Consider the following 12595-nt stretch of genomic DNA (forward strand, 5'->3'; position numbering starts at 1 on the left):
TAAAATGTACATTTTGATGTACCTCAATACAGGTTGATGTGTAATGTGATGCATGTTGACAGTCAGTACAAAATGCAATATAGGCATGCGTCATTGTGCTGTATTGTACTTCACATTGAATATGAGGATGCATCATAACACGAGTCACGATGCATTGACATACATGAATGTTTATCTTCACGCATGCATTGACATGCGTTTGATGTGTTTCACAAATTTTTATGTAAACACACAGCTGATTTTAGTGGCTTTATTTTGAACACTAACTACCCTGTTATCACAAGCAAGCTTGCTTTGGTTTTGATCATAAAAAAATCCTGTTGTATTTAACATTTCTAGGCCTATTCACAGAGTAGATTAGGTTGGATCATCTCTGAATCTTTGTTTATATTTCAGCTTTTCCCAAGAAGATGTACATGGATGTATGTAATGAACAACTGTCTTCTCTCTATATCTGGTATGTTTTTTACAGTAGTATGTAAAAAGTGGTATGTTTAAACTTTTACCTATATCAACATTTTTATGTTATGCTTTAAAAAAAATATTAAGTAGTTGATTGAAAAATTACTGTATATGCTTGAGGAGGTGGCATGTGATTTAAAAGTAAAGCTCTGCACTCCTTTGTTCACCCTTGAGAAAGATTGTCTTTACAATCTAAATACAGGCGGTCTCCTAGTTACAAACATCCGACTTACAAACGACTACTTACAAATGGAAGGAGACAACAGGAAGTGAGAGGAAATTTACCCCTAGGAAGGGAAATTCACTCCTGTAAGAGTTATTAAGGGAAAAAGGTGTCTCCGCTGATGCTTTATCACCAGTCCATGTTTCCCTAACAACCCAACATTTTCAAAATCCAATTGTCATAGGGACAGAAAGTGAGGTGAAATCTGAAAATGGGCACAGACAGCAAAACAAATATTACAGGGGTGTTAACCCTTCCTTATGCTATCCAAAAAGCTTAAAAGTAATTTTTTTGGCTAGAGCTACACTTAAAAAATGTACCTGTTCTGACTTACAAACAAATTCAACTTAAGAACAAAACTACAGTCCCTATCTTGTTTGTAACCCGGGGACTGCCTGTATGTCTGAAGTGGCACAGGCAGTGCTATGTGACGTCACATTGAGCGCTCCTTGTAATCACAGTGGATTGTTATCATCTATCATCTACACTATCTGTCAGGAAACCAGCAGATGTGGCTCCAGCAGCTTTATCCTATTTGCCCTTATTATTTATAATGTGCAGGACAACTACTAAGAAGGGCTTGCCTATCTGTGGGACTTTTACAGTTAGACTACCAGTGGGATGTTACACACAGACCGATAAGTAAGTGAATGTTTCGATCATGCTCATTCACGGCTTGCTTTATGGATTATACTTGATTGAGGATGCATCCCCTGTCATGGGTGTTAGCAAAGCTACATTTTGCTGGTACATTTAAAGGAAGATCCACTCCAATTTCTCAGGACAAGCCTGCCTTAGTGGAATCTAGATTTCTTGATATGTGGTATATTTATTTAGTACTTATGTATAGATAGTGCCGTCAATTTATGCAGCGCTTTACATATACAGGTGCATCTCATAAAATTTGATTATTATCAAAAAGTTAATTTATTTCAGTAATTCAAATTCAAAACATGAAACTCATATATTTTATATAGATGCGTTACACACAGAGTGATATTTTAAGCATTTCTTTCTTTTAATTTTGATGATTATGGCTTACAGCTAGTGAAAACCTCAAATTCAGTATCTTAGAAAATTAGAATATTACATTAGACCAATAAAAAAAAAAAAAAAAAAAGTATTTTTAACCACTTAAAGACCGCCCACCACATATCTACTGTGGCAGGGCGTCTCTATTGTCTGAAACAAAGTGCCTGTATGTCATTTTGGGCAATAGATACTGCATGGAGGGGGAGCCAATCAGCGGGGCGGGCGGACCTGATGTCCGCCGTCCGCCTGCCACCCACGATCGCTTCAAGGATTTTTAATACAGAAATGTTGGCTTACTGAAAAGTATGTCCGTGTACAGTATAGTATGCACTCAATACTTGGTCGGGACTCCTTTTGCATGAATTATTTCATCATGGAGGCGATCAGCCTGTGGCACTGCTTAGGTGTTATTGAAGCCCAGGTTTCTTCGATAGTGGCTTTCAGCTCATCTGCATTGTTGGGTCTGGTGTCTCTCATCTTCCTCTTAACAATAGCCCACAGATTCTCTATGGGATTTAGGTCAGGCAAGTTTACTGGCCAATCAAGCACAGTGATACCATGATCATTAAACCAGGTATTGGTTCTTTTGGCAGGGTGGGCAGGTGCCAAGTCCTGCTGGAAAATTAAATCAGCATCTCCATAAAGCTGGTCAGCAGAGGGAAGCATGAAATCCTCTAGAATTTCCTGGTAGAGGGCTGCACTGACTTTGGACTTGATAAAACACAGTGGACCAACACCAGCAGGTGACATGGCTCCCCAAATCAGCACGGACTATGGGAAATGTTGCATTTACATTGGAAATCAAGGTCCCAGAGTCTGGAGGAAGAGTGGAGAGGAACAGAATCCAAGTTGCATGAGGTCCAATGTGCAGTTTCCACAGTAAGTGATGATTTGGGGAGCCGTGTCATCTGCTGGTGTTGGTCCACTGTATTTTATCAAGTCCAAAGTCAACCCAGCCCTCTACCAAGTAGTTCTAGAGCACTTCATGCTTCCCTCTGCTGACCAACTTTATGGAGATGTGAATTTCATTTTCCAGCAGGACTTGGCAACGGCCCACACTGCCAAAAGTACCAATACTTGGTTTAATGATCATGGTATCACTGTGCTTGATTGGCCAGCAAACTTACCTGACCTAAACCCCATAGAGAATCTGTGGGATATTGTCAAGAGGAAGATGAGAGACACCAGACCCAACAACGCAGATGAGCTGAAAGCCACTATCAAAGAAACCAGGGCTTCCATAACACCTCTGCAGTGCCACTGGCTGATCGCTTCCATGCTATGCTGCATTGATGCAGTAATTCATGCAAAAGGAACCCTGACCAAGTATTAAGTGCATACTATACTGTACACGGACATACTTTTCATTAAGCCAACATTTCTGTATTAACCATTTCAGCCCCAGCCCCGGAAGGTTTTAACCCCTTCCTACTTACTTTACCTGACAATTGCACAGTCATGCAACACTGTACCCAAATAAAATTAATGTCTTTTTTTCCCACAAATAGGGCATTCTTTTGGTGGTATTTGATCACCTCTGCCGTTTTTATTTTTTGCTTTAAAAACAAAAAAAGACCAACAATTTTGAAAAAAAAAATCTTTTTTACTTTCTGCTATAATACATATCCCAAAAAAAAATGTAAACAAACGATTTTTTTTCATCAATTGAGGCAAATATTTATTCTACATATTTTTGGAAAAGAAAAACCCCAATAAGCGTATATTGATAGGTTTGCGCAAAAGTTATAGCGTCTACAAACTATGGGACTTTTAATTTTTTTTTTTAATTGTTTTTACTAGTACTGGCGGTATTCAGCGATTTTTAGCGGGACTGTGACATCGCGGCAGACAAATCTGACAAGAAGTGACACTTTTTGGGGACCAGTGACACCAATACAGTGATCAGTGCTAAAACAAAAATGCACTGACACTGTATAAATGACACTGGCAAGGAAGGGGTTAACATTAGGGGCAATTAAAGGGTTAAGTGTGTTCCCTGGGAGTGTTTTCTACCTGTGTGGAGGATGGACTGACAGGAAGAGCACAGAGATCCATGTTCCTGATTACAAGGAACAGAAGATCTCATAGTTACATAGTAGGCGAGGTTGACAAAAGTCCATCAAGTCCAACCTATTTGTGTGATTTTATATCAGTATTACATCGTATACCCCTGTATGTTGTGACCATTCAGGTGCTTATCTTTTTTGAAATTATCGATGCTCCCCGCTGAAACCACTGCTTGTGGAAGGGAATTCCACATCCTTACCGCTCTTACAGTAAAGAACCCTCTACGCAGTTTAAGGTTAAACCATTTTTCTTCTAATTTTAGTGAATGGCCTTATTAAATTCCCTTATGAGGAAAAGTTTTATCCATATTGTGGGGTCACCAGTACGGTATTTGTACATTGAAATCATATCCCCTCTCAAGCGTCTCTTCTTCAGAGAGAACAAGACAACATTGCATGCCATTGCTGAGCCTGTCACCTACTAGGACCCCCAGGTCCTTTTCCATCCTAGATTCCCCAAGAGGTTTTCCCCTCCAGTGAGTAGATTGCATTCATATTTTTGCCTCCCAAATGCATTATTTAAAATTTTTCCACATTAAACTTTGCCATGTAGTTGCCCACCCCTTTAATTTGTTCAGATCTTCTTGCAAGGTTTCCACATCCTGCAGAGAAGTTATTGCCCTGCTTAGCTTAGTATCGTCTGCAAATACAGAGATTTAACTATTTATCCCATCCGCTAGGTCGTTTATAAATAAATTAAATAGGATTGGTCCCAGGACAGAACCCTGGGGACCCCACTTTCTACCCTTGCCCATTCCGAGTACTCCCCATTTATCACTACCCTCTGAACTCGCCCCTGTAGCCTGTTTTCAATCCATGTACTCACCCTATGGTCCATGCTAACGGACCTTACTTTGTACAGTAAATGTTTATGGGGAACTGTATCAAATGCTCTTACAAAATCCAGATACACCACGTCTACAGGCCTTCCTTTATCTAGATGGCAGCTCACCTCCTCAAAGAAGGTTAATATATTGGTTTGGCAAGAACAATTCTTCATGAATCCATGCTGATTACTGCTAATGATACCGTTGTCATTACTAAAATCTTGTATATAGTCCCTTATCATCTCCTCCAAGAGCTTGCATACAATTGATGGTAGGCTAACTGGTCTGTAATTCCCAGGGATGTATCTCGGCCCTTTTTTAAATATTGGTGCTACATTGGCTTTTCTCCAATCAGCTGGTACCATTCCAGTCAGTATACTGTTCGTAAAAATTAGGAACAATGGTCTGGCAATTACTTCAGGGCGGGACAAGAAAGGAGCTCTCAAGGGGGTAGAGAGCAATGCAGTAGACTAGGGCTATTATTTTCCCCCGTGGAGGAAGAAGGAGAAAAAGGGGAATTCACTCCTCACCATTCCCCTATAGGGGAGACTCCATCTCATCCAGACAAGGCTTCCACATTTTCTCAAACTTCCTGTAGTTACCTTGCCTAACAAGTACCACTTTCTCACTCCAAACTATAGAGTTAATGGTCTCAACCCAGTTCTTCACAGTCGGGGGAGTCTGTGCCTGCCACTTCTGTGCAATTAATTTTCTCGCCTGGAACAGGCATCTCAAAACCACTTCAGTGGTGCCAGTCGGGACTCTACCTTCCTCTAAACTCCCCAATAGGCATGTCTTGGCTACTGGTTCTAATGTGGTCTTAACAATTGTATTTATCCTGTCTATTATCTCCACCCAGTATCTAAATAACTTCAGGCTTTTCCATACCATATGGATGAAATCTCCTGTTGCCTTACACCTGGGACACTCGTCGTTTTGTCTCCACTCAAGTTTAAACAATCTTTTAGGGGTATAATAGACTCTGTATATTAGAAATAAGTGAGATATTTTCTGTGAAGGAGAGATCGAGACGAGTGCTCCCCGTTTCAAGATCTTGTCCCATTCTTTCGTAGTCATTACCCCTACACCTCTCTCCCACCTCGCTCTACTCTTGGAAGGCCCTACTCTACTTATTATTCTAGCCGCCAACCTAGCATACATTTCGGAGATTAGTCCTTTAGATGTATCTGGCTTAATTATTTTTAGGAGAGTGGGAATCTGGGACCATTCAGTTATCTGTGACCTAAACTGGACTTGGATGGTGTGTCTAATTTGAAGATATTTAAAAAACTATTTGATATATTTAATTCCCTCTTCAAGTCTAGGAAAGTTTTCATAAGATTGCCCTTATATAGTTGGAATAATCTGTTTATGCCCTGTCTCTCCCATTCTTTAGACCTCTCTATATTCTTTACTTCCGCTAGATTTCTATTGTTCCATAGAGGGGTATATTCAGTTACTCCTCTATATCCCATTAGTACCTTTGTTTTCCACCATACTTTACTGACTCGTTTTATCGTCGGAGGTCTATAAATAAATTAATCGACCTCTAATACCTCCACTAGTATGCTATGTGGGGCCCCCATTATCATCATTCTATCACTGGATTTTCCCCCTCCTATGACTCCACAACCTGCTAGGTGTTGCAGCTGGGATGCCAAAAAGTATGACCTCGGGTGCGGCACCACCATACCTCCTTCTTTAATCGGTAAATGCATAGTTTGCAGGCTAATCCTAGGTTTTTCCAAATTAGTTCCCTAAAAAGGATTATATTTTTTTGAATCACTTTTGACCAATCCAAATCGGGGAGTTGTGGAGCAGGAATAGTATCTGTGGTAGTCATATCATCATTATTAGATTGCATCATCCTGCCACAGATAAAGGGAGTCGGCCCCAGATGTCCCCTTTTTGCTTTAATTTAAGTAGTAATGGGACTAAGTTATTATTGACATACTGATTTATATCGCTCGTGATCCAAACACCCAGATATTTCAGTTTTGACTCTATTGTTAGGTGGAGAGTTCCCGACGATATCTGGTCAACAAGTGGGTTGACTGGTAGCAGGGCAGATTTCTCCCAATTGATAACCAGACCAGAAAATCGTCCGAACTCTCTTACCATTTGTATCACTGCATTTAGCGAAGTTTCAACATCTCCAACAAAGAACAGTACGTCATCCGCAAACAGTGCTATCCTGTCCTCTTCTGTCTGTCTTGGGAACCCCTGAATACCTAGCATAGATCTGGTCATAATTGCTAGTGGTTCCAACGCAAGAGCAAACAATAAAGGGGACAAAGGACAACCCTGTCTCGTCCCTCTCTCCAATCGAAATAATTCTGAGTATTCATTGTTGATTTTAATTTTTGCTTTTGGTTCGCTGTAAAGTATTTTCACCCATCTAATAAAAGAGGGGCCAAATCCAAATCTTTCCAACACCCTCCAAAGGTAATCCCATTCTAGGCTATCAAAAGCCTTAGCGGCATCTAAGGTTAATATGGCCCTGGAGCCCATATTGTCTGTTGGAATCTGCATGTTTAAAAAGACTCTTCTGATATTGATGCTTGTTGACCTATTGGGGATAAAACCTGACTGGTCAGGGTGTATAAGATTATGAATACATCTATTTAAACGTATTGCTAGTACTTTAGCCAGAATTTTTACATCTGTACATAATAAGGAAATTTAGGCGATAAGAAGAGACATCCAATTGATCTTTCCCCTCCTTATGTATTACAATAATAGTGGCTTCTGACATTGAGGTGGGAAGTCTCCCATTGACCATTGCCCATCCCAATGTCTTCAGCAATTCTGGGAGCAGGACCTCTCCGTACCGTTTATATATTTCTATTGGGAGCCCATCTAGACCTGGCGATTTTTGATTGGACATCTCGGCCACTGCTCACTGCAATTCCTCAAGTGTCACTGGTGCCTCTATGTTCATTTTGTCCTTCTCTGGCAAAGTTGGAATTGTTATTCCCTGAAGAAAGCCATCCATTTTTTCACTCTCATCTCCCCTATTGGACTAGTAAAGGGATTTATAATATTCACCAAATGTTTGTTTTATCTCTATCCCTTCTGTGGAGATCTCGCCACTTAGTGTCTTAACCACAGAGACAGTGGAGGAGGGGGTATTAGATCTAATCAGCAGGGATAGCATACGACCCACTTTCTCCCCTTCTCCAAACTGGCACTGTCTCTGGAATATTCGTCTATTCTCTGACCTTTTTATGATAGCCACTCTATAAATTTGTTGTTTATCTAGCCATTCCTTTTGCCTACTTGGCGTTGTGTCTTCGACATATCCCCTTTCTGCCCACATCACCTCGTTCCTGATATCTCTTTCCCACTCTCTCGATTTTCCCTTAGTTCTTGACACTTTTTAAATCAAGAGACCTCTAAGATAGGCCTTTAAGGAGTCCCAGACCACTCCAGTTGATGCCGTACCTGCATTGATTTGTATAAATTCATGCGGTCTGGTTACCACCTCTCCAGGGTTGCCAATCAATTCCAGCCAACAAGGGCTGATTTTCCATTCTGTTGGATAGGTTTTACCCCCTGTGTTTATTGTTAGCACAAGTGAGGAGTGGTCTGACACTCCTCTTGGACCATACTCTGTTTCCTACCAACAATGTTGCTTCCCTATTACCTAGGGCCATGTTGATTCTGCAGAGAGTGAGATAGGAACTTGAAAAGCAGGAATATTGTCGTTCCTGCGGATAACTCATATGCCACATATTGCTCAACCCCATTTCCTCCAGAAATCGAGACAACCGATTTTCACCTACTGCATTAGACCTATTTCCAGACGAAATCTATCTAGGCTCCTATCGAGGACTTTGTTGAAGTCTCCCACCGCTTTACCGGAGTTCCCACTTTGTCCAGTGTGAACTCCACTAATTTATGTAAAACCTCCAGCTTAAATGGGGGAGGAATATAAATATTTGCCAGGTCATATGGTTAAGTCTTAATCAAGCAAAACAAAAAAATATACCGGCCCTGTTCATCAATGCAACTCTTTCTACAGGAGAACATCACTCCTCTTCCAATCAATATGCTCACTCCCCTTGAATAAGAGGAGTGGACCGAATGGTATTGGGCTTGGAATTTCTGAATAATAAGTTGTGACACTGTGGCCCTGGTTAAATGGGTCTCCTGCAGACAGAGTAGTCCGGACCCGCTCTCATCTAATGCAGACAGGACCGTGGCTCTCTTAGTTGGGTCCCCTAGGCCTCAGACATTCCAAGAATTTATACAAAATGTCTTATTTTGCATGGAACAGAAATCAAAAATAAATCAACAATAAAACAAAACAAATAGATAATCCATCTAGCAGTCCCGTTCTCTCCCCTCCACCCTAAATCCTTTCTCCAATCTAAGTGTTCTTCCCCTTTCCCGTATCTCACCCATCTCTCAATTTGTGCTGACTGCAGTGTTAATATTTGTGGTGTGTGTTTCTCCCCCCCCCCCCTTTACCCTTATCCCCCCCTCCAGCCACCTCCCTCCCTCCCCCTTCCTGCCCAACTGGGCTTACCCCAAGAGCTTCACCTGTGACCGTTCCATACCTCGCCCACGATTCCCTCCTCACATTCCAAGCCAGTTCTATTGACAATTTTTGTGCAAAATATAACCAATGTGGGAGCTTCATTTGCTCACTAGCTCCCATTCTAACATACATCTATAACATTCAATCCAACTGCATTGCTCCTCCTCCACTCCATCAAATTTGATCAACCAACAATATTACAGTGGTATTATAGTGATAAAAAATAAATATATTTACAGGACCAAAAAAAAGGAAAAAAGGGGGGAGGGGGGAAGAAAAAAAAAGGGGGGGGGGATTTTTCCCTCCTCCTTTATAAAATTAAAAAGAAAAACAAACCAAAAAAAAAAAAGGAAAAATAAGAAAAATGAGACTCCTTCAAGTTTACCCCCCCTCTATATAATACAAAAATAAAGCAGTTTCATGTCTATTACATCAGCTTTCTAACAGAATACAATACCTTGTCACAAATTCCACGAGGACTAAGAATTAAGAAATTTCCCACCTCAGAATTATTCGATGACCATTTTAAAAAAAAATTGACTGATACCCTCAATATATGTTCTTTCAAGCTTATGAACATCCTTATTTCATCAAAGAAAAAAGTAGTTGAAATTTTACAAGCGGAGATATCTTCGATACAAAAAGATCTGACCGCCTTACAAACCCATGCGGGATTTATAAATTTGGATGGACGTCTAAACAAGAAACTGGATAAAATGGAAAAGTCCGTCATAGACAACAAGATAGGCAGGATGACCTGGGACAGAATAGACTGTGACTATGACTATGTATGGAGAAAACCACAATCCTTTTCAGGTCGATCACGGAGAAATCGAGGAAAACAAGTCAGTTTCTCTGACCAAGAGAGCGAGCAAGCAGATGATACTTTTGCCAATACAGCATTAAGATTCCTTGCCTGACAAATCAATGGGATCCAGAGGATCAGCACGGCCAGGTAATGACCGCAGCCCGGGAAACCCTCATGGATTAGGTCAAACAAAGAAAAAGAAATCCTCCATAAAAAAACCAGGAGAGGAGGCAGGAGAGACAAAGGCTCAAAAGGACACCCACTACTCCTCTGCGGGGCAAAACAAAGAGATAATCCGGAACGTTGTTAACATTTCCAACAGAACTCTAAAGGATGAAGAGATTAGTCTACTAGCAAGGGCATTGAATTTTTGCCCGGATAAACATTTTGAACATTTTGGAACTCTATTGGACGTTAACAAATTTTCCCGCAGTTTGACACTTAAGAGACATTATTTTGAATCTCCCATAGATACAGAGGAGGTTCCCTTGGGCGACTTCGAGGCAGGTGAGTCCTCTCCCCCTTCACCTAAAATGTTTGCAGAGGTCTGTGCATTACATGATTTAATTGACTTGGCAGAGGAATCCAATCCATCCCCCACCAATCCTGTTGGTGCCCAAAATAATGTATAGTTTAAAATTAGATCAGATTTTTACCCAGTAGCATCAAGGGGGAAGGATTTGGACCTTTTCCAGAAATTGGTGGAGGGTGATTTGACCGTCTGGCTCGCAGTTGCCGCAGGGCACCAGTTAATTACAATTTGACCCATGCTGAGAGGCTGGCTCTCAAAATGTTAGCAGCAGATAAAAGTATAGTCATCAGGAATGCGGACAAAGGGGGCATGGTAGTGGTACTAGTTTCAGAGACATACAGGCAAGAAGCATTACGCCAATTATCGGATACACAGACTTATCAATTACTTACATCCAACCCCACACCTTCTTTCAAAACGGCTCTATCTACCCTTCTGGACGGAGCTGTTCACGCTGGCCTTTTCTCTCAAAAAGAGAAAGATTTATTTATTCCTGAATGTCCTGTTATAATGCCGGTTTTCCACCATTTACCCAAAGTACATAAGGGACTAAACCCTCTTATGGGTAGACCCATTGTTGCTGGCATTGGTTCCCTGAATGAGTGTTTGGGTAAATGGGTGGACAGCCAGTTACAACCTCTAGTTTTAAGCCTCCCGGGATATCTTAGAGATACCAAACAACTGCTTAACAAACTGCAAGACTTTCAGTGGCGTGACAATTAAAGGTGGATTAGCTGTGATGTAGCTAGCCTATATTCCAGTATTCCACATCATTTAGGTCTACAGGCATTTCATGATTTCGTTTCATGGTTCTTGAAGAAGTCCGGCAGATTCTCACTGTTGCTCCAGGAGTTTATTTTACAATCTCTTGATTATTTGTTAACACATAATTTTTTCATGTTCGATGGGAGCTATTATCTCCAGAGATATGCGGGGCCTCCATGGGGGCGAAATTTTCGCCCTCACTTGCCAACCTTCACATGGGTTGGTGGGAGAGGTCCCGCATCTTTGGACATGATAGCCCCCGTCATTTGGACACAGTGTTTTTCTGTCGCTATATCGATGACCTCCTGTTTGTCACGTCTTACGAAAATGCTGATCTAGATACATGGCTTTCACACTTTCTTTTTTTTTTTAAACTGCATTTTTTATTCATCTTTAACTGCTTGCTGACCGCCGGCCATCAATTGACGGCCAGGCGGCGCAGCTCTCGTGGCGGGTGGGCGGGCGTCATATGACGACCTCGCTTTCCCAGGCCACCAGGGGGGCGCACGCGCCGCCGATCGCGCGCGCCCGCCGTGTCACTAAGCACCCGATGCGCGTGCCCGGTGACCGCGATGTCCACCAGGCACCCGCGATTACCGGTAACACAGCAGGACCGTGGATCTGTGTGTATAAACGCACAGATCCATGGTCCTGTCAGAGGAGAGGAGACCGATGGTGTGTTCCCAGTACAGAGGAACACCGATTGGTCTCCTTCCCTAGTGAGTCCCCACCCCCTACAGTTAGAATCACTCCCTAGCAAACACAGTTAACCCCTCGATCACCACCTAGTGTTAACCCCTTCCCTGCCTGTCACGTTTATACAGTAATCAATGCATTTTTATAGCACGGATCGCTGTATAAATGTGGTCCCAAATATGTGTCAAAAGTGTCCGATATGTCCGCCGCAATATCGCAGTCACGATAAAAATCGCAGATCGCCGCCATTACTAGTAAAAAAATTTTTAAAAATTAAAATGTTATAAATCTATCCCCTTTTTGTAGACGCTATAACTTTTGCGCAAACCAATATATATACGCTTATTGCGATTTTTTTACCAAAAATATGTACAAGAATACATATCGGCCTAAACTGAGAAAAAATTTGTTTTAAAGAAAAAAAAAATTGGATATTTATTATCGCAAAAGGTAAAAATTATTGTGTTTTTTTTTTTGTAAACTTGTCACTCTTCTTTTGTTTATAGCGCAAAAAATAAAAACCGCAGAGGTGATCAAATGCCACTAAAAGAAAGCTCTATTTGTGGGGGAAAAAATGATAACAATTTCAATTGGGTACATTGTTGTATGACCGCGCAATTGTCATTCAAAATGTGACAGCG

General features: G+C 41.3%; 1 protein-coding gene across 1 annotated transcript in view; it reads left to right on the forward strand.

Moving 5' to 3' along the window:
* MAP4K3 (mitogen-activated protein kinase kinase kinase kinase 3) overlaps positions 1–12595 on the forward strand; it is a 1235976-nt gene that overhangs the window by 1010663 nt on the left and 212718 nt on the right. Inside the window, exon 26 of the mRNA XM_073628950.1 lies at positions 397–457. Within this exon, the coding sequence (XP_073485051.1) occupies positions 397–457 (61 nt within the window). The remainder of the gene's footprint in view (positions 1–396; positions 458–12595) is intronic.

This window comes from Aquarana catesbeiana, linkage group LG04 (genome assembly GCF_042186555.1).
Source record: "Aquarana catesbeiana isolate 2022-GZ linkage group LG04, ASM4218655v1, whole genome shotgun sequence".
Taxonomy (NCBI): domain Eukaryota; kingdom Metazoa; phylum Chordata; class Amphibia; order Anura; family Ranidae; genus Aquarana; species Aquarana catesbeiana.